We start from the raw sequence: 23,461 nt of genomic DNA on the forward strand, positions 1-23,461 counted from the left end.
TGTCATGGGGTACCTGATTTGTTTGAGAGTGCATGGTCTTTCAAAATGGAACAGTAACCTCATAGTGATTTGGTTTACATTTATTTGACTACAGCAGTACTCTGGTGATCTGAGAAAGTTTCAAATTAGCAGCGAGAGCTGTTAAAATGTTCTGGACAAAAAAACAAAAAAAAAGGGTTTTACCAGGAAAGTCAGTTTAAACAAATTCTTATTTACAATGACGGCCTACCGGGAACAATGGGTTGACGCCTACGGGGAACAATGGTTTAACTGCCTTTTTCCAGGGCAGAACAACGGATTTGTACCTTGTCAGCTCGTTGATTCAATCCAGCAACCTTTCAGTTACTGGCCCAACTTTCTAACCACTAGGTTACCTGCCACCCCTGGGTGGTTATTACCTGGGTGTTTTTTGGCCTGCCTCACTCCTTGGCCCAGGTCTACAATATGACTAACCTTTTATTTTTATTTTTTATTTAACTAGGCAATTCAGTTAAGAACAAATTCTTATTTACAATGACGGCCTACCCCGGCCAAACCCGGACAACGCTGGGCCAATTGTGTGCCACCCTATGGGACTCCCAATCATGGCCGGTTGTGATTCAGCCTTCAGGAAGTCCCCCTTGCATGTTCTCCGCTCCACTGCCTGCCAAGAAATGGGTTTGACAGTTGAACCATGGTAAAGCTCTTTACTGATGGTGTTTCTCACCAGGCATAAGTATATTTTTGAATTTAAATCTTCCATTGAGCACCCTGTATTTCTGATGATCTGGTATTTTTTTGAGTAGAGTTCAGTATTCTTGCTTAGGTCTTATACGGTATACTGTGCTTATATTCCTAATTTATTCCTAATTTTTTCCTTAATTGTCTGTGTTTGGTTAATTATCACAGCATCACAAATGTTTTATTTTGGTCTAAATAAGCTTTGTTAAGGACCAACATTTCTGCTATAAGTGGCTCTCATTAACATTGGCATAGACGTTTAAAAAGTGAAGGAGACTAACAATATTTGGCATTTACTCATGCTAATGACCTGGAGGTTTGCTGTCAAGCCTGTGTGCAATTGCTTTGATTGATGCATGTAAAGAGGCACTTGAAAGATGGTGCGTTCTGACTGGCTCTTTGAAAACCACAGCATGGGCAGCATTTCAATCACAACACCCACTGCGTCTCCTAATGGCACACTCACACAGGCTAACCTGCGTGTACTGTAGTAACGATGTCTGCCAGGGCTGCCAACCCCTCTGGCATGACTGGCACAGTTTGTGTGGGCGGCAGGGCATCAGTGTCCCCTATGTGGGCTATCACTTTCTGCTCTCCAGATCACCAATTAACTCCACTCTACTGCCTTCCTCGTACAGACCAACGACGTGCCAGTATGGATGGTTTGAGCTGCAATATATCACCTCTACTTTCTGCGTTACAAATGTTTCTGTCAAATGCAGTAAACCAAGTCTGCTCAGTCTTATTCCCCATCACCTGGAATGACAGATTTGCTTTTGGAAATCCAGACTGGGCTTGGTCTCTTTCGTGACTTTGATTGAGTGGAAGGATGCGGGTTTAAGTCCTGCGACAGTGACTCAACAATCGGGGATCAGTAACTATCACACAAGCCAAAGTATTTATATGTGGGACACGTTCAATTGGAGAACCATCTAATGAGCGAACATGTAGTTCATCTGAAATGTTCTTACGAGAGTTTAAAAACAACATTTATTTTGTTTTGCCTGTATTAAGCACAAGTGTTAAGTCAGCATGGGATTCCTGCATAGATTCCTGCAAATGATTGCCTTGATGCAGTGAGGAATTACCCCTGTATTTTTATGGTCTGGTTTTTGTCTGTCTTGATAGTCTTCTAAGAGCCCATTGTATTTAAATGTCCAAAGCATCCCGCAATTACATTTCCATAGCGCTTACTGATGCTAAAAAAGAGAGCTGAATGTGTGTGAATGTTTTAGTCAGTTTGTTTGTGGATCGTTTGTGTGTGTGTCTTCAATATGCCTCGCTACGTGTCTGTTTTTTAGTAAAGAAACATCATAGGTTTGAGTGGGTTTAGGAAGAAGTCAGCTTGAAATGGATTTTCAATTAAAAAAGGCAATTTAGCCGCAGTTTGAGAGGATGGCTCTTGCTCCTTTCCGGATGGGCAGATTTGCATAATTGTCCCATAAGGCCTGAATTAGCATCTGTAAATCTTAATTTGATAATGCATCTCTTCGTCGAGGTGGCAAGACGGAATTGGATTAGGGTCTTAATTCTCATTAGTGTTGTTTGACAAAGATCCTTTTCATAACATCAATATGTCATCAGCTGAAATTTGAAGGAAATTAATTCATTTTTATAGCGGCATATTGGTCCAGGGCCATCTTCACAATTCGGTTATTTTCCCTTTCATCAAATCTTCCGTTCTCTCTTTAAACACTTCACCTCAACTCTTGGCTTTAATATTGTTTGACATTCACTGGTGTCATATGAGACTATCATTTTAGTGACTATCATTTTAGCTGATTGAATGCCTCCTCAGTATTCCACTCATGGGGCTCTTTTTGAGTGTCTTTCAATCAAATATGCTGGTCCCTAAAGATCTAAGAAAATCCTACAGTCAATGTTTGTCTTATTTCCATCTGTTGAAAATAATTTTATTTGTGATTTTATTTTCAAAATAAAATGTTCATTATGGTTCAGCCAAAATAATATATAATGCTAGGTGCATAATTTCTGCCTGCACTCTACAGGATGCAGAGCATTGGCAATGTTCCCACCTCTGATCTCTGTATTCTCTCTTTTTTTCAGGAAACGAGAATAAACTGCATCCGAATAGCCCGGAAAGGTAAGTCAACATTAATATTTTTATTGACCAAAACGGTGACCTTGTATGTATCTCCCCGAGTCTCTGAAGTCCTGTAGGCTTGTTGACCTTACACTCTAAATGCAACTCCAAAGATGAAAATATGTGTTGGGTTCAGGTCCAAACACTTGTCTTTGTGCTGGTATTCCAGACATGTACTGTAGATGGAGTTTAGCATGTGGAAGAAGAAGGGGGATTTCTCTGAAGATCCATGCTGTTTAGTGTTGAGGCCGACTCTTGCCTTCAGAGAAAAGGACAGCAAGCAGGGAGAGATTAGAGATCAGGCTTTCATCATGTTTGTTTGGGGGGACACAACCATATCAAAGGCAGTTCCACTGTTCCCGTCAGACAGCTACACTACTTTTGGCCCCTGTCTGCTCAAGAAGGGCCCTTCACATCAAAAACACAGATGGAACTACCTGAGCCCATCAATATGAGCAATGTTTCTCCCCCCTTCCTCCCTCCCACTCTCTATCACCCTGCCACAGGGACTCAAATGGGAATGAAAAGGGTATAGAAATTGACTTCTGATGGCACGACAGGCTCTCCCCCTCTGCCGTTGTTCGCTGTTGGATCGTGCTGACTAAAAGTAACGTATTTATAGTTATCATAGCGCTGCAACAGTAAGCTAGTCTTGCTAGTAAATTGACTTGGCAAGGTGCACTTTTCGGTGAAGGCCTCTTTTTGTGACTGAGTAATGAAAGAGACCAGGCTCTCTTGAAGCATGAATCCAAAAGGCAAGGCAAGCCATTTTAGCTCTGCGTCTCACTCCATCTGCTCCTCACAGACACCCAGTTGGGCTTTGATTAATTACGCCTCGACACATTGATGAACATTACACAGTACATGTCTCTTTTCTCTAGCACATACTGTAGGCAGTGAGAGAGAGAGGGAAAGAAAACATAAAGGGCCTTGATGACAACCCTATGAAAATGTATTTGAACATTCAGCCACATTTGTGTTTTAACCCAAATAGCTTTCAAATGAGTTGTTATCAACTTTAGCTATGTTTTAGTCAGCCTTTTAACATCCTGCTTGAAAAACAGGAAATAGTATGGTGGCTGACAGGGTTAAGTAAGAAGACCAGCATTATAAACTGATGGAACTAAACTGACAAATAGGATACCCCAGATCATTTTAAATGTCAAGGTACAACACATCAGTGTCAGTGGTTAGTAATTTTTTATCTATGTGATCCCTCTAACGTTAAAAATGGTTGCTGCTGCATCACCGCATTTTACTGGTCGTGAAGCGTTACTTTTCAACAGCCTATGATCATCAAAGTGCAAGAAAATTATTTGGGTTTAGATAACAAAGCTGGAGATTGCATATCAACTTCCAGGTGACAATTTAATTAATAATCTCTTGGCAGCTCCCAACACCACAATAGACTTCCATTTATCCTCTAAGTGCCAATTTCCCCACTCTCAGTCAGCCGGTAGGTGTATGGATTAATGTGGAAAAAATGTCATGTTTGGCTAATAGAAATTCCCAGACTAAGTGTGGCAAGATGATCCTATCTGTCCAGGGTGTCAGTTAAATAAATATATTTTTTCCCCCGCAGCCATGTTATTAGGATGAAAAATATAGGCCTGCTCCTGTATTTCACATGATGAATTGAAGTTATATATGGCTTCTCCATCTCTCTGTGTTGGTAGTGTAGCAAAGAAAGGGGTCGAGTGATAAATGGCACATATGTAAGAGCAGGCCTATAATCTAATAAACTGGCTCTGCCCTATCACTAAAATGGCCACACCGGTCAGAATTACAGATCACAAAATGGCCGACTGCCAATTCCCAGAAGCAAGGGGAACCCTCAGAAGGTGGGGCCGACCCACAGATAAAGGGTCAAGACAAACCAGGAAGAGGGAGAGAAAGGGCTGGAAGGATCTGTGAACCATAGAGAAAGAGACAATATATATCGGCTGGATTTACCGTGTATGAGCTGGACTGTTTGGACTAGCCTGTTGGCGTTTGGATCTGGACCTACCGAGAACCCTGCTATCCTTGACCTTGCCTGTGGCCTGCGTGGACCAGGATGGAGAAACAAACACACAGGTACTGTCCTGTTCGAAATAACTCGTTCTGGGGTGATTTAAGGTGAAAGTTTCCCACGTAATTTGTGACACGCTCCTAATCTTGAAGAGATTTGCCACACCTGGTGGAGAATGCGGGCAAATGGACTAACCATACCGCTGGTTAGGTAGAGAAAAAAAATGTTCAGTTAGCACTCCAAAGGGGAGTCAGTTTTTTTTTGTGGCTTTGTTTGGTTATGACGGTTTTCTCGGGATAATGAGTATGGAGGGAGCCATACAGTCCCTGTTACAAGCGGCGGCCGCCCAACAAGAGGCAACTTGAGCTTAACATCATTGAGCTCATCATGATTCAATGCAAATGTATCAGGACACGTTACAGGTCCAGCACCGCACCAACCAGCTGCTCAGAGAGGAGCAAGAGAGAAATACCCGGGAGTTAAGAGAAGGCCTATAGGAGCTAGAGGACCAAATTGGGGCTTAGTTACCAGCTGCAAATACCCAGAGGCGGGCCAATCATTTTCTTCAAGGAATGACAGAGCAGGATGATGTGGAAGCATATCTCACCGTTTCAAACAGACGGCAGAGAGGGAGAGGTGGCCAAAAGAAGAATGGGCAGGGCTTCTGGCACCATACCTGTCAGGGGATGCTCAAAAAGTGTATTTTGACCTGGAGTTGAAAGATGCACAGGATTACGATAAACTAAAGGGAGAGATTCTGACTAGACTGGCAGTGACTGATACCGTGAGGGCACACCGCTTCCACCAGTGGTCCTATCGACCTGGACAACACCCCCCGAACACAGATGTTCGACTTGATTCACCTGGCACGGCAATGGTTGCTACCGGAGACCCATTAATCCGCCGAGGTCGTCGAGACCATCGTACTCGACCAGTTTCAACGAGATCTACCCCAAGAAGTTCGACGATGGGTTGGTCAGAACGAGGTACTTTCCACCAACCATCTCGTGGGCCTGGTTGAAGGGTATTTTACGGCAGGAACAGCTGAGCAGGCACAGGAGGAAAGATCCCCAGGCCTGGGCGAACCAGCGAACAGAGTAAGACTGTCTCTATGAATTTCCAAGGAACTAGTGCTCCTGTTCACCAGGGATGGGGTTCCAAAGGAGATCCTTACTGACCATGGGACCCCCTTTATGTCCCTTTATGGCAGAGCTTTGTAAATTGTGGCAGGTGAAACAGTTGAGGACATCGGTTTACCATCCTCAGACGGAATATGAGAGATTCAGCCATACCCTGAAGTCAAAGTTCAGGAAGGTAATCGATAAGGTTGGGAAAAACTGGGATTGCATGTTGCCGTATCTGATGTTTGCCATTAGAGAGGTTCCTCGAGCCTCACTGGGGTTTTCCCCCTTAAATGAAAAGCTGAACTGTCTTGAGTGAATATGCATGCAGCCCCTTTCTTATGGCAAATGTATATAAGTTCAGAAGTAGAAATGTGCTTAACAAGTCACATAAGTTGCATGGACTAACTGTGTGCAGTAATAGAGTTTAACATGATTTTTGAATGACTATCTTTGTGCCCCACACATACAATAATCTGTAAGGTCCCTCAGTCGAGCAGTGAATTGTCAACACAGATTCAACTATAAGGACCATGGAGGCTTTCCAAAGCCTTGTAAAGAATGGTACCTACTGGTAGATGGATTTTTAAAAAAGAAGACATTGAGTATCCCGTTGAGCATACTGAAGTTAATGATTACACTTTGGATGGGGTATCAACACACCCAGATACAGGCGTCCTTCATAACGCCGTTGACCTCATGGGATTTCACCAAGAGGCCAAATGTGACTTTAAAACAGTTACATGAGAGAACTGAGGATGGATCAACAACATTGTAGTTACTCCACAATACTATCCCAAATGACAGAGTGAAAAGAAGGAAGCCGGTATCCTGTTTGCAACAAGTCATTAAAGTGACACTGCAAAAAATGTGGCAAAGCAATTCACTTTATGTCCTGAATAGAAAGAGTTATATTTGGGTAAAAACACATTACTGAGTTCCACTCTCCATATTTTCAAGCATAGTGGTGGCATCATGTTATGGGTATGATTGTAATCGTTTAGGGAGTATTTCAGGATAAAACGATTAATGTAATGGAGCTAAGCACATGCAAAATCCTAGAGGAAAACCTGGATCAGTCTGCTACCCATCAGATACTGGGAGATGAATTCACCTTTCAGCAGGACAATAACCTAAAACACATGGCCATATCTACAGAACACTGAGGTTGCTTACCAAGAAGACAATGAATGTTCCTGAGTGGCCGTTTTAACTTAAATGTACTTGAAAATCTATGGAAATACTTGAAAATGTTTGTCTCGCAATGACCAACAACCAATTTGACACAGCTTGAAGAATTTTGAAAAGAATAATGGGCAAATGTTGCACAACACTCGTGTACAGAACCCCAAGGATTAACATCAACGGGGCTGTAGTGGAGCGGGTTCGAGAGCTTCAAATGCCTTGGTATCCACATCACCAACGAACAATCATGGTCCAAACACACCAAGACAGTGGTGAAGAGGGCACGACAAAACCTTTTCCCCTCGGGAGATTGAAAAGATTTGCCATGGGTCCCCAGATCCTCAAAAGTTCTACAGCTGCACCATCGAGAGCATCCTGACCGGTTGCATCACCGCCTGGTATGACAACTGCTTGGCATCTGACCGTAAGCTGCTACAGAGGGTAGTGCGTATGGCCCAGTACATCACTGGGACCAAGCTTCCTGCAATCCAGGATCTATATAATAGGCGGAGTCAGAGGAAAGCCCATAAAATTGTCATAGACTCCAGTCACCCAAGTCATAGACTGTTTTCTCTGCTACTGCACGGCAATCTAGGACCAAAAGGATCCTTAACAGCTTCTGCCCCAAAGCCATAAGACTGCTGAACAATTAATCAAATGGCCACCAGACTATTACATTGACCTCCCCCCAATTGTTTTGTACAGTGTTGCTGCTCGCTGTTTATTATCTATACATAGTCCCTTCACCTCTACCTACATGTACAAATTACCTCAACTAACCTGTATCCATGCACAATGACTCGGTACCGTTACCCCCTGTTGTATAGGGGCTTTTAAGTTAGCATTTCACAGTAAGGTTGTATTCGGGCACATGTGACAAATAAAGTTTTATTGGATTTGACAATCCAGGTGTGGAAAGCTCTTAGAAACTTACCCAGAAAGACTCACAGCTGTAATCGCTGCCAAAGGTGCTTCTAGAAAATATTGGCTCAGGGGTGTGAATACTTATGTAAATTTGATATTTCTGTATTTCATTTTCAATACATTTGCACACATTTCTAAAACCATGTTTTCACTTTGTTATTATGGGGTATTGTGTGTAGATGGGTGAGAAAAACAAATATATTTAATCCATTTTGAATTCAGCCTGTAACTTAACAAAATGTGGAATAAGTCAAAGAGTACGAATGCTTTCTGAAGGGAGGCTGGCTGAATTAGTTGTACCTGTCACCCTTGTATGTCAAGCAAACTTGTGATTACCGGTGATACTCGTATATAGAACTCCAAGGATGTATCCATTTTGTCAGGGGAGACACAAGGCTCAGAGTCCATTAGTCTACGTGACCTGTACACCAATGACATCTATGGTAATTATCTGAATAAATGTAATAGACTGTAAAAACATTAGTGTCAGTGTACATACATGGCTGCTAAAACTTTGGGACTATCCCCTACCATAAACAGTACTTGGTGATTTTTCATTAAACACTCCGCACCAACCACAAACCTTTCCAAAATGTACTGTAAGAGTTCTCCCCCATAGGGATGAGGTCAGTAAAATGCCCCTGGGCCTGGTTGTAGAAGGAGAGGGCTAAAACATGGCTTCTTTTCCCTTTCCTCTGCCCCAGATCTCATTTTGCCCTTGTGAGCCTCTTAGGCCAGCTCTGACTTTCTCCTCCACTAGAGAATGGCTGTGCAACTGTTCCTAAAGGCACAGTAGGGCTGGTTGCAGGGCTGTTTGGGCCATAAGGAGAGGCTGACACTACACAGAGAAAGTAGATAAGTGGGTTCCTGCTACAAGACATAAATAGCTTCTTCTTCCATAAGTGTAGAGCTTTGTGCCAATGCGATGAGTAACTTGCAATTATAATAATGGCCTTTACCGTATCTTACAGACACTGGGACACCTTGAAATTATACTGGGGAAAGGGGAGTACCTAGTCTGTTGCACAACTGAATGCATTCAACCGAAATGTCTTCCGTTTTTAACCCCTCTGAATGAGAGAAGTGCAGGGGGCTGCCTTAATCGACATCATTGGCACCCAAGGAGCAGTTGTTAACTGCCTTGCTCAAGGGCAGAACAGCACATTTTTCCACCTTGCCGGTTAGGGGATTTGAACTAGCAACCTTTCAGTTACAGGCCCAATGCTCCTAACAGCTAGTCTACCTGCCACTGTACTCGTGTTGATTTAAATTAACCACACTATCATCTTGAATTTAGATTAGTATTGTCTTGGATTTCTTCCACAAAAAAACACTTGTTTTGATGTGGCATTAAACATACTGCGGTTGTACAGAATGTCTTCAAGCAAAGTCACATTCATTAGGGCACACAATTGAAAATGAAAAGGTCCAGGTAGGCACTCTATTTCAGTCTGTGTTCTTCTGTTTGGTGCAGTGTGGCAAGTGTGGCAAGTTTATGAAGACCATCCACAAAACATTCCCCCAGTCCTAGACAACTTTTATCCCTGGCCTCATACAGTATATCTCAACCCTCCTATCCTGTGCATCACTCGAAGACACAAAGGGCTTTTGTTGTCATAGGAGACACAAATCTTTCCCCGTGGCTATTAAAAGAGCAGAGAAATAGCCGATATGATTTGCCTATTGAAAAGCTCTCACATGACAGTGGTCTGTTTGTGTCTCCCATCCAATTATTTTGTCTAATGAACACAAGGTGTCTATTTTAGCAGAAGCTGATGCGCCGATGAGGTGATGGTGATTCTCTATTGGCTGTTTAAAATGTGGGCACCACACACCCTTTTTGTAAATGTTTTTATTGTACATTCTGGTAGCCAGACAGTTTCGATATGTAACAATTGTCCCTTGAAATACACTGCCATAGAAATAAATTCAACCGTGCATATGAGTGCACAGATGTGGCGGTGAAGAGTCAGTCTGTTTTGAAACATTCTATCTTTTCTCAGTCAGGGTGTTAGTGTGAATGCAGCCATTGTGATGTTAAGATTCAGGATTTGACAGAGTGATGGCTGTTGTGTAGATAAGCATAGATGATTATTGACCTGCATTTTTTAAGCCTGTACATTTCTTTCTTTCTCTGTATCCTTTTTTCTGTCCCCCCCCTCTCTGTCTGTATCTCTCCTTCTGTTTATCTTGCTCTCTTTCTACCCCACTCTCTGTCCCACCTCTTTTCTCTCTCACTTCATCCCATCTCTGCTTCCCCCCTCCTCCCTTCATCACTCTCTCTCAGCGGCCTGTAAGGACCACCGACGGGCTCTGGAGGTGTCCCAACACTCAGAGGAGATGGGGCTGATCCTGGGGGTGTGTGCTGGGGGCCTGGTGGTGCTCATCCTGCTCCTGGGGGCTATCATCATTGTCATCAGGAAGGGGTGAGTCACTGGCCCACATTTTTATACCACTTCTCGGTCCTCACTCTGTTAGCCAAATAGGTAACTTTCCTCAGAGGCACATGATTACCACACAGGGTGGTAAATTATTTGTTTCCTATTATCTGGACCACACAAACCATGCTTGTGTATCTGTAGAATGTTGGTGCTATTTTTTAGATTCTACCCTTGAGTCTTCCCTAGAACTCGTATTTGCCTTTCCAAAGGGCCAGGTTGTGTTGGAGAGGGAGAGAGAGATGCACTGCCGTTCCCTTATGGTGTATCAGAGGGACACCGTTCTCATCGGCAGAGCTGATCTTAGTGTGAATGATTTAATTAAATGCAAATACAATTTAATTACGCATGCCCGGCTGTGGCGTGACCCATAAATGAGAGGTTCATTGAGAGGGAAAAGGTGTGCTTAAGGTAGATAATTAGCCTAGCCACTAGCTCCCAAAGGTCTCACCTCCCCGCAGGTGGTGACAACGAGAGGGTCGACCCACACACCTTTTATGGTGGCATATGACTCAGATGTTACACCCTACTCATATACTCCCTTTCACATGAGTGACTTGACACAGTGACGTTTTTTTCTTATTTTAGCTCTATACTTGACACGTTTGGATTTGAAATCAAACAATGGTATTTTCATCCATATCGGGTGAACCGTTTAGAAATTATAGAACCTTTTGTACATAGTCCCAACATTTTAGAGGAGCAAAAGTATTCGGACAAATTCACTTGTATTAAAGCAAATGTGTATTAAAGTAGTCAAAAATAAGTATTTGTGTTCCCAAATTACTACATCAAGCTTGTGACTCTACACATTTGTTGGATGCATTTGCTGTTTTTTGGTTGTGTTTCAGATGGTTTTGTGTCCAATAGAAATTAATGGTAAACATTTTGTAAATAAGAGTATAATGTTTCTAATCACTTCTACGTGAATGTGGATGCTACCATGATTATGGATAATCCTAAATTAATGTGAATCATGATGAGTGAGAAAGTTACAGATGCACAAATATCACACCTAAAACATGCTAACCTCTCACCATTACAATAACAGGGGAAGTTAGCATTTTTTGGTGGGTATGATATTTGTGCTTCTAACTTTCTGCACTGTAATCTCATTGTCATTGTTTGAGTTCAAATCCAAATTTTTGGAGTAGAGCCAAAAGACAAAAAATGATTTACTGTCCCAATAATTTCGGAGAGCACTGTATATACCCCTAATTTTTGAGGGATATTTAAATGCCTCGTGAGCTTAGTTCCAACCCCATCATAACTCAGAATCTGATCTATGCTTGTTCAGGTGATTACGTCATGAAGCTGGTTGAGAGAATGCCAGGAGTGTCCAAAGCTGTCATCAAGGCAAAGGGTGGCTATTTGAAGAATCTGAAATATAAAATATTTTTTGATTTGTTTAACACTTTTTTTTGGTTACTACACAATTCCATAAAGAAAAACCCTTGAATGAGTAGGTGTTCTAAAACTGTTGACCGGTAGTGTACATTTACACATTGAGCAGGGATGTTGTAGGGAGAACTCAGTTCATATCGTTTCCAGTCTAGTAATCAGTAGCTCTCTGTCGCATTTGCATGGGTATGGAGAGGATATAATTAAAGGTTCCTGTTGGTTCCGGTTAGAAATGCCTTACCAGTGTATCAAACATACTGTGGGTGGCAGGTTAGCGGTTAAGAGCGTTGGGCCAGTAAACAAAAGGTTGCTGGTTCAAATCCCTGAGCCGGCAATGTGGAAAAATCTGTCGTTCTGCTCTTTTAGCAAGGTAGTTAACCCCCAACAACTGCTCCCCAGGTGCCGATGATGTCGATTAAGGCAGACCCCGCACCTCTCTGATTCAGAGGAGTTAAGTTAAATGCAGAATACATATTTTGGTTACATGCATTCAGTTGTGCAACTTACTAGGTAATCCCTTTTCCCTATATATACCTCCAGGTTAGGTTTACCTCCAATGTACTCACATCCTACCTTACCTTTGTCTGTACATTATGCCTTGAATCTATGCTATCGTGCCCAGAATCCTGCTCCTTTTACTCTCTGTTCCCGAACGTGCCAGACGGCCAGTTCTTATAGCATTTAGCCGTACCCTTATCCTACTTCTCCTCTGTTCCTCTGGTGATGTAGAGGTTAATCCAGGTCATGCAGTGCCTAGCTCCACTCCCACTCCCCAGGTGCTCTCATTTGTTGACTGTAATGATGCATGCCCCGTTCAAAAAATGTAGAACTAGGAATAGATATAGTCCTTGGTTCACTCCAGACCTGTCTGCCCTTGACCAGCACAAAAACATCCTGTGGCGTTCTGCATTAGCATCGAACAGCCCCAGTGATATGCAACTTTTCAGGGAAGTTAGGAACAAATATACACAGGCAGTTAGGAAAGCTAAGGCTAACTTTTTCAAGCAGAAATTTGCATCCTGTATTACTAACTCAAAAAGTTCTGGGACACTGTAAAGTCCATGGAGAATAAGAGCACCTCCTCCCAGCTGCCCACTGCTCTGAGGCTAGGAGACACTGTCACCACTGATAAATCCACTATAATTGAGAATTTCAATAAGCATTTCTCTACGGCTGGCCATGCTTTCCACCTGGCTACGCCTACCCCGATCAACTGCCCGGCACCCTCCACAGCAACCCGCCAAAGCCCCCACCATTTCTCCTTTACCCAAATCTAGATAGCTGATGTTCTGAAAGAGCTGCAAAATCTGGACCCCTACAAATCAGCCAGGCTAGACAATCTGGACCCTCTCTTTCTAAAAATGATATGCCGAAATTGTTGCAACCCCTATTACTAGCCTATTCAACCTCTCTTTCGTAACGTCTGAGATTCCCAAAGATTGGAAAGCTGCCGCGGTCATCCCCCTCTTCAAAGGGGGTGACACTCTATAGACCCAAACTGCTACACACCTACAGTGGAGAGAACAAGTATTTGATACACTGCCGATTTTGCAGGTTTTCCTACTTACAAAGCATGTAGCGGTCTGTCATTTTTTTCATAGGTACACTTCAACTGTGAGAGACTGAATCTAAAAACAAAATCCAGAAAATCACATTGTATGATTTTTAAGTAATTCATTTTCATTTTATTACATGACATAAGTATTTGATCACCTACCAACCAGTAAGAATTCCGGCTCTCATAGACCTGAGGGATCAGTGAGGGATCAGCCCAGAACTACCCGGCAGGACATGGTCAATGACCTGAAGATAACTGGGACCACAGTCTCAAAGAAAACCATTTTAGTAACACACTACGTCGTCATGGATTAAAATCCTGCAGCGCACGCAAGGTCCCCCTGCTCAAGCCAGCGCATGTCCAGGCCCGTTCGAAGTTTGCCAATGACCATCTGGATGATCCAGAGGAGGAATGGGAGAAGGTCATGTGGTCTGATGAGACAAAAATAGAGCTTTTTGGTCTAAACTCCACTCACTGTGTTTGGAGGAAGAAGGATGAGTACAACCCCAAGAACACCATCCCAACCGTGAAGCATGGAGGTGGAAACATCATTCTTTGGGGATGCTTTTCTGCAATGGGGACAGGACGACTGCACCGTATTGAGGGGAGGATGGATGGGGCAATGTATTGCGAGATCTTGGCCAACAGCCTCCTTCCTTCAGTAAGAGCATTAAAGATGGGTCATGGCTGGGTCTTCCAGCTGACAACGACCCGAAACACACAGCCAGGGCAACTAAGGAGTGGCTCCGTAAGAAACATCTCAAGGTCCTGGAGTGGCCTAGCCAGTCTCCAGACCTGAACCCAATAGAAAATATTTGGAGGGAGCTGAAAGTCCGTATTGCCCAGCGACAGCCCCGAAATCTGAAGGATCTGGATAAGGTCTGCATGGAGGAGTGGGCCAAAATCCCTGCTGCAGTGTGTGCAAACCTGGTCAAGAACTACAGGAAACATGATCTCTTTAATTGCAAACAAAGGTTTCTCTACCAAATATTAAGTTCTACTTTTCTGATGTATCAAATACTTATGTCATGCAATAAAATGCTAATTAATTACTTAAAAATCATACAATGTGATTTTCTGGATTTTTGTTTTAGATTCCGTCTCTCACAGTTGAAGTGTAATTGAAAAATTACAGACCTCTACATGCTTTGTAAGTAGGAAAACCTGCTAAATCGGCAGTGTATCAAATGCTTGTTCTCCCCACTGTATATCTATCCTCCTCTGTCTTTCTAAGGTCTTCGAAAGCCAAGTTAACAAACAGATTGCCGACCATTTCGAATCCCACCGCACCTCCTCCGCTATGCAATCTGGTTTCAGAGCTGGTCATGGGTGCACCTCAGCCACGCTCAAGGTCCTAAACGACATCATAACCGCCATCAATAAGAGACATTACTGTGCAGCCGTATTCATCGACCTCGCCAAGGCTTTCGACTCAATCACCACATTCTTATTGGCAGACTCAACAGCCTTGTTTTCTCAACTGATTGCCTTGCCTGGTTTACCAACTACTTCTCTGATAGTTCAGTGTGTCAAATCGGAGGGCCTGTTGTCTGGACCTCTGGCAGCCTCTATGGGGGTGCCACAGGGTTCAATCCTCGGGCCGACTCTCTTCTCTGTATACATCAATGATGTTGCTCTTGCTGCTGGTGATTCTCTGATACACCTCTACGCAGACAACACCATTCTGTATACTTCTGGCCCCTCTTTGGACACTGTGTTAACTAACCTCCAGATGAGCTTCAATGCCATACAACTCTACTTCCGTGGCCTCCAACTGCTCTTAAAAGCAAGTCAAACGAAATGCATGCTATTCAACCGATCACTGCCCGCACCTGCTCGCCCGTCCAGCATCACTACTCTGGACGGTTCTGACTTAGAATACGTGGACAACTACAAATACCTAGGTGTCTGTTTAGACTGTAAACTCTCCTTCCAGACTCACATTAAGCATCTCAAATCCAAAATTCAATCAGGAACTGGCTTCCTATATCGCAACAAAGCATCCTTCACTCATGCTGCCAAACATACCCTCTTAAAACTGACCATCCTACCGATCCTCAACTTCGGTGATGTAATCTATAAAATTGCCTCCAACACTCTATTCAACAAACTGGACGCAGTCTATCACAGTGCCATCCGTTTTGTCACCAAAGCTCCATACACTACCCACCATTGCGACCTGTACACTCTCGTTGGTTGGCCCTCGCTTCATACTCGTCGCCAAACCCACTGGCTACAGGTTATCTACAAGTCTCTGCTAGGTAAAACCCCACCTTATCTCAGCTCACTGGTCACCATAGCAGCACCCACTCGTAGCACGCGCTCCAGCAGGTATATCTCACTGGTCACCCCCTAAGCCAATTCTTCCTTTGGTTGTCTTTCCTTCCAGTTCTCTGCTGCCAATGACTGGAATAAACTGCAAAAATCTCTGACGCTGGAGACTCAAATCTCCCTCACTAGCTTTAAGCACCAGCTGTCAGGGCAGCTCACAGATAACTGCACCTGTACATAGTCTATCTGTAAACAGCCCATCTATCTACCTACCTCATCCCCATACTGTATTTATTTATTGCTCTTGCTCCTTTGCACCCCAGTATCTCTACTTGCACATTCATCTTCTGCACATCTACCATTCCTGTATTTTAATTGCTATACTGTAATTTCTTCACCACCATGGCCTATTTATTGCCTTAACTCCCTTATCTTACCTCATTTGCACTCACTGTATATAGACTTTTTGTTTTCTTTTGTTTTACTGTAATATTGACTATGTTTTGTTTATTCCATGTGTAACTCTGTGTTGTTGTATGTGTCGAATTGCTGTGCTTTATCTTGGCCAGGTCGCAGTTGCAAATGAGAACTTGTTGTCAACTAGCCTACCTGTTTAAATAAAGGTGAAATAAAAAAAAATATGTAGCTTATTAAAATACACTATATATACAGAAGTATGTGGACACCCCTTCAAATGAGTGGATTTGGCTATTTCAGCCACACCTGTTGCTGACAGGTGTATAATATTGAGCACATAGCCATACAATCTCCATAAATAAACATTAGCTGGCCTTACTCAAAAGCTCAGTGACTTTTAATGTGGCACCGTCATAGGATGCCACCTTTCCAACAATCAGTTTGTCAAATTTCTGCCCTGCTAGAGCTGCCCCAGTCAACTGTAAGTTTTGTTTATTATGAAGTGGAAATGTGTAGGAGCAACAATGGCTCAGCCACAAAGTTGTAGGCCACACAAGCTCACAGAACGGGACCGCTGAGTGCTGAAGTGCATAAAAATGGTCTGTCCTCAGTTGCAACACTCATTACAGAGTTCCAAACTGCCTCTGGAAGCAACGTCAGCACAATAACTATTAGTTGGAAGCTTCATGAAATGGGTTTCCATGGCTGAGCAGTAAGCCTAAGATCACCATGCTCAGTGCCAAGCGTTGACTGGAGTGTTGTAAAGCTCGCCGCCATTGGACTCTGGAGCAATGTAAACGCGTTCTCTGGAGTGATGAATCACGCATCACCATCTGGCAGTACAACGGATGAATCTTGGTTTGGCGGATGCCAGGAGAACGCAACCTGCCTGAATGCATAGTGCCAACTGTAAACTTTGGTGGAGGAGGAATAATGGTCTGGAGCTGTTTTTCATGGTTCGGGCTGGGCCCCTTAGTTCCAGTCAGGAATGTCACTAGGCCTATTTTTAAATATTCATTAGACCACCATAAATAAATAAATATATCAGTCATAATATTTTCTCTGTGATTTCTTTTTTTTACGTCAACTGTTCCATCGCATCTTAAACTTCTTACACTAGGACCTGGGGGAGGCTGCTGCTGCATGTGCTAGTGACTGTTAAGCCTACATGTAGCTAACATTTTGGTTAACGTTAGCTACTTCTGTGGCTTGAGACTGCTAGCTAACAGTAAACTGACAGGAAAAGGCTCTGACAGGATGAATTCATGCAGATAGGCTACGATGTGAATTTGTGGTAAGTTAGAACAGAGAATTCACTACTATAGACTTTTGTCATAATCAAAGCTTTGTTGACCAATACGTTTTTATTTGAGGTTTCCTGTTACAGTGTAACAGATGTTGCGAGCTAGCTAACCATTAACGTTGTCTTTTAAATTCGACATAAGTTATGTTGCGATATCTAATTAACGTTGTATTTAATGTAGTTTTGCAATCTGTGCCAGGCTATAAATTAGACAGATGACGTAACATCATGCACATGTCTTTTCATACTCAATTGCTTTCATTCAGTAGGCCATTGCAAAACAATTATCACTAGGTCATGTGTAGAAAAGGTGACATAGTGTTGATCACAATGTCATTGTATTATCCTCAATTTCTCAACTGTAGGCTAGCTAACAACTAACATTAGATGGATATACGGAAGTTCTTCAAGAGAGGCAGTGCCAGCAGCTCTGCCGAAGGCCAATCCGGCGAGAAAGGAAGATTTGACCAGTTCAAACAAACAAATTAAAACTTAAACTGATTAATCACCTATTAACCTGTTGCTTCTACTCGGGACGCTTGCGTCCCAACTAGAGCTCTGGAAATGCAAATGCGCTACGCTAAATGCTAATAGTATTAGTTAAAACTCAAAAGTTCATTAAAATACACATGCAGGGTATCGAATTAAAGCTACACTCGTTGTGAATCCAGGCAACAAGTCAGATTTTTTAAATGCTTTTCGGTGAAAGCATGAGAAGCTTGTGTGGCCTACAACTTTGTGGCTGAGCCATTGTTGCTCCTGCAACACCCCAAAAGACCCACAGGGGACGTAAACAAAATAATTAGCATTTCGGCGTTACACAAACCGCACAATAAAATAGAAAACATTCATTACCTTTCACCATCTTCTTTGTTGGCACTCCTAGATGTCCCATAAACACTATTTGGGTCTTTATTTCGATTAAATCGGTCCATATAAAGCCTAGATATCGTTATATGTAGACTGTGTGATAAACGAAAAAAACATTGTTTCAAAACGTAACGTCATTTTTTTTAATTCAAAAAGTCGACGATAAACTTTCACAAAACACTTCGAAATACGTTTGTAATGCAACTTTAGGTATTAGTAAACGTTAATAAGCGATAAAATTCATCAGGAGGCGATGTAAAGATCATTAGCTGTCCGTCTGGAAAAATGTCCGGCTAGAAACTCAACGAAAATATCCGGTCCTAGACCGGAGGAGATACGGTGTCCTGCATGTGTTTGACCAAGAAAAAACTCGAAGGGAAATGACAAGACTCTAGACACCGTGTGGAAGCTGTAGGTACTGCAACCTCAGTCAATTAATTGTGGTTCACCTTTATCAATGGGATCAAGTAGCGCATGGATATATTTTCCCATTTTCAGTGATCAGTTTTTCCTGTGCTTTTCGATGTAAATGCCGTTCTGGTAAAGCCACAGCAGTGATTTAACCAGTTTTTTAAACGTCTGAGTGTTTTCTATCCACACAGACTAAGCAAATGCATATACTATATTCCTGGCATGAGTAGCAGGGCGCTGAAATGTTGCGCGATTTTTAACAGAATGTTCAAAAAAGTAGAGGGTCGACTTAAGAGGTTAAGCCTTGAGTTATTGCAAATATGAGTTTAATAACAATACATGTCAAAACACAGACAAGAATGAGGGAAAGAAGCTGGAGGCTGGCAGGGCTAAGAGAGCATGTCTGATGAAAGTTAGTGATACAACAGTTGTTTAAGCTTTCAGTTAAGAGGGACAACAAACAGATCCAGAGAGGGAGGGACAACAAACCGATCCAGACAGGGAGGGACAAACAAACAGATCCAGAGAGGGACAAACAAACAGATCCAGACAGGGAGGGACAACAAACAGATCCAGACAGGGAGGGACAAACAAACAGATCCAGAGAGGGAGGGACAAAGAACAGATCCAGAGAGAGAGGGACAAACAAACAGATCCAGAGAGAGAGGGACAAACAAACAGATCCAGAGAGGGAGGGACAACAAACCGATCCAGAGAGGGAGGGACAACAAACCGATCCAGAGAAGGAGGGACAACAAACCGATCCAGAGAGGGAGGGACAACAAACCGATCCAGAGAGGGAGGGACAACAAACCGATCCAGAGAGGGAGGGACAAACAAACAGATCCAGAGAGGGAGGGACAACAAACGGATCCAGAGAGGGAGGGACAACAAGTCGAATTAGAGAGGGAGGGGCAACAAACAGATCCAGAGAGGGAGGGACAACAAACCGAATTAGAGAGGGAGGGACAACAAACAGATCAAGAGAGGGAGGGACAACAAACAGATCAAGAGAGGGAGGGACAACAAACTGAATTAGAGAGGGAGGGACAACAAACTGAATTAGAGAGGGAGGGACAACAAACAGATCCAGAGAGGGAGGGACAACAAACAGATCCAGAGAGGGAGGGACCACAAACCGATCCAGTGAGGGAGGGACCACAAACCGATCCAGAGAGGGATGGACAACAAACCGATCCAGAGAGGGATGGACAACAAACCGATCCAGAGAGGGATGGACAACAAACCGATCCAGAGAGGGATGGACAACAAACCAATCCAGAGAGGGATGGACAACAAACCAATCCAGAGAGGGATGGACAACAAACAATCCAGAGAGGGAGGGACAACAAACAGATCCAGAGAGGGAGGGACAACAAACCGATCCAGAGAGGGAGGGACAACAAATAGATCCAGAGAAAGAAAGTAAGCTGCTGCAGCAACTCCTTCCAGAAATGAGAGCGATTTAGGTGAAAAAGACACGGGGCCCAGACAAGTGAAGCTGAATAGCTACCCACACAAAAGTTTTTGTACACAGAAAAGGGCATTTCAGCACTGCTGGTTTGGGTAGAGTACTCTGTCCACAAAACGCAGCTTTCTTTTTGAATTTTTTTGGGGCAAAACATTACATTTGACTCTCTTGTCGGTAATGGCTGCAAAAATGTGAAAAAAGCTTTTTTATCTTTGGTGAACATGAGATGGTATAAACACACAGACAGTGTTGTGGCATGGCAAAGCTACCAGGCAATAAGCATTAATGGGAACATTGCTCAGATTTTAACATCTGCCCATGCTAGTGATGTTGCAGAGAGAAGGGAGTATCTGAGGAGAATTGTTGCGGTCACCTAAATGTTGGGAAGAATTTCTTTCCGTGCCAATGATGAATCTAGTGAAAGCATAAATAGAGGGATTTTTCTTGAGTGTATGGAGATTTTGAATGAGTTTGACCCTTTCCTGCAAAGGTACAATACTCCATCAAATGTGACGTATCTCTCTCCATAATCTCAGAATGACATGATCGAATGCTGTGCTCAAGAGATTACGGACACCATTTCAGTTTCTTGGAGAATGTGTATTAGTTTTTCAGTATATCCCTAGTTAACCACAAGTTCAAACTTAGAATAGCGTTAGCAGAACTTGTACAGGTCTCAAACACTCGCTGGGTGTACCAGCTGCGGTCCATAAATGCAGTCCTGGACACTAACTGCAATTGTTGATTGTCTATCTGCCATTGGATCCCCCATGGCTGTTAGTCTGAGTGCAAAGTTTCATAAGTTCTACACCATGTATTTGCTACTGATGTTTCAGTGCCTTCTTTCTATAACTGAGGGATTACATAAATTCCTCCAGAAACAGACTGTAGACCTGGCTGGACAACAGAGTTGTTGCTCCCCTGCTTGGACAAGATGGATTCTCGACTGTAGATGCAGGTCTGCTCAAAGGCATACAAAAACTTCCTCTATACATAAAATAACTTGAGACATATTTTTCATAGGTCTAGATACACTACATGGCCAAAAGTATGTGGACACCTGCTTGTCGAACATCTCATTCCAAAATCATGGGCATTAATATGGAGTTGGTCCCCCGTTTGCTGCTATAACAGCTTCCACTCTTCAGGGAAGGCTTTCCATTTGCTTCCATTCAGCCACAAGAGCATTACTGAGGTCGGGCGCTGATGTTGGGCGATTAGGCCTGGCTCGCAGTCTGCGTTTTCAATTCATCAATTCATCAATTCATCCCTAAGGTGTCAGGGCTCTGTGCAGGCCAGTCAAGTTCTTCCACACCAATCTCGACAAAACATTTCTGTATGGATCTCGTTTTGTGCATGGGAGCATTGTCATGCTGAAACAAGAAAGGGCCTTCCCCAAACTGTTGCCAGAAAGTTGGAAGCACAGAATCGTCTAGAATGTCATTGTATGCTGAAGCATTAAGATCCCCCTACACTGAAACCAGGGACGTCACTAGAGATTCATGGATAGGGGGGCTAAGCCTCTTTTAGGGGGGTCTAGGCATTCTCCCCCAGGAATATTCTATCAAAATAAGGTTATTTTTGGTCAAGGTTGGCTAAAATTATAACTGTCTCATAGTTTCTGTGTGTAATGAACACGATGGGAGACAGAGAGCTGGTTTCAAGCGCAGGGCGCAGCAGGTGTTTATTGGTAAAGGACCACAGGAAGAGGCAGGTAGCTGGGTCCAGGGGCAGGCAGAAGGTCATACACAGGGGGCCCAAAAAGGCAACAGTACAGGCAGGGAAAAGGCTAGTAACATCATCTAGGAGATCAGGCAATAGGTTGATAACAGGAAATGCGATAGGGGAATAGGCAAAAGGCGTCGTTAGTGAGGCAGGCCAAAACTATCATACACGGGAGGATTAAATTAAGGGAGAGAGCGAGAGATGCAGGAGCAGCTGCTCACAGGAATTGTGAGAGCAACGCGAATGATTTCATTCAGAGAAGGAAACATATCATCATCCAGGAGGTTATGCACAGCAAGCATATCTTTGGGAGGACATCCAGCCTCTCTTTTCCGGGAAAGAAAGTTTCTGGCCACCAACATCACTTGTCGAGTCTCAAGTCGAGTCTCAAGTCTTGTGACACATTATTCCAGATTACTCCACTAAGCCACCATGAAGTTAGCTCTTAGCGGTAGGATTGCTACATTTTCTCTTGCAGGAAGCGACATGGTTTACTCATTAAAGGGGAAAACAGTGACATTCAATTAGAGGCTGGTCTAGCTGCTTTAGCTGTGGTTTGGTCCTGTCACCATGTGGTAAATGAGTCACACAGTCCAAGCAGACGTTGCAGAGACTGTTGCCATTTTCACGTTAATGAATCCATCCCTCGGTCGGCATTTCTTGCATTTCATATCTTCTTTATCTTGATTTTTTTTTTCTGCCCTCCCTCCCGCTCACTTGCCAGAAGGGACTACTACTCTTACTCTTATTATCCGTAAGTGACGCCACCCTCCTACCTTTCCATTGTTTTGCTAATCGATTATTCACATGCTTGTGCTCTCTGGCTGCCAATGAAGGGTTTGTGGCCAAATAAAACTGTTGCTCTCTCTATCCCCCTCGCCCTCTCCTCTCCCACTCCCTCTATCTCTCTCTATGTGTTCGTAGGAAGCCAGTGAACATAAATAAGACACCCATAACGTACCGTCAGGAGAAGAGTCACATGGGTTCGATGGAGCGCAGTTTCACTGACCAGAGTACCCTGCAGGAGGATGAGCGCATGGCCCTCTCTGCAGCACGCATGGCACACACCTGCAGCACGCGCAGTAAGACCCACATACACAGGCAGAAGCACACACACACATACACACCTGCAGTATGTGCTTTCAAATAAAAACTTGACACCAGTAATCAAACTGATTCATTTGTGGAAAACCTGATGTCTAAAGTTTTTCCCAAAATGCTCCCACAATATTGTGTGTGAACTTTATACCTCCCACAACATCCATTTAGTCTTAGAAAAGTTCCATATACCTCAGAAGCAGCTATACTCCCTGCAGCAGATCCACAGTCTAAAATAAGATAACGAGAAAAAGAAAATTGCAAACAGATGTAAAGTGGAACACCTTCAGGCAAGAAAATGATTTGTGATTCTAGTCGTCTTCCTTCTCATCTCGATATCTTGAAATATGAAAGTTCATAACAGAAAAGGAAAGAAATAATCTTGGTTTACATGTCCTGGGCTCAGTTGCATACAGTGGTTCGTCCTTTAAAA

General features: G+C 43.2%; 1 protein-coding gene across 2 annotated transcripts in view; it reads left to right on the forward strand.

Annotated features, from left to right (window-relative positions):
- The window catches only part of ptprub (protein tyrosine phosphatase receptor type Ub), a 375,002-nt gene that overhangs the window by 251,320 nt on the left and 100,221 nt on the right, over positions 1-23,461 (forward strand). For both annotated transcript variants that reach the window (XM_065011362.1, XM_065011367.1), the window contains exons 13-15: positions 2,788-2,824; positions 10,353-10,491; positions 22,855-23,012. In XM_065011362.1, the coding sequence (XP_064867434.1) occupies positions 2,788-2,824; positions 10,353-10,491; positions 22,855-23,012 (334 nt within the window). The remainder of the gene's footprint in view (positions 1-2,787; positions 2,825-10,352; positions 10,492-22,854; positions 23,013-23,461) is intronic.

This window comes from Oncorhynchus nerka, linkage group LG3 (genome assembly GCF_034236695.1).
Source record: "Oncorhynchus nerka isolate Pitt River linkage group LG3, Oner_Uvic_2.0, whole genome shotgun sequence".
Taxonomy (NCBI): domain Eukaryota; kingdom Metazoa; phylum Chordata; class Actinopteri; order Salmoniformes; family Salmonidae; genus Oncorhynchus; species Oncorhynchus nerka.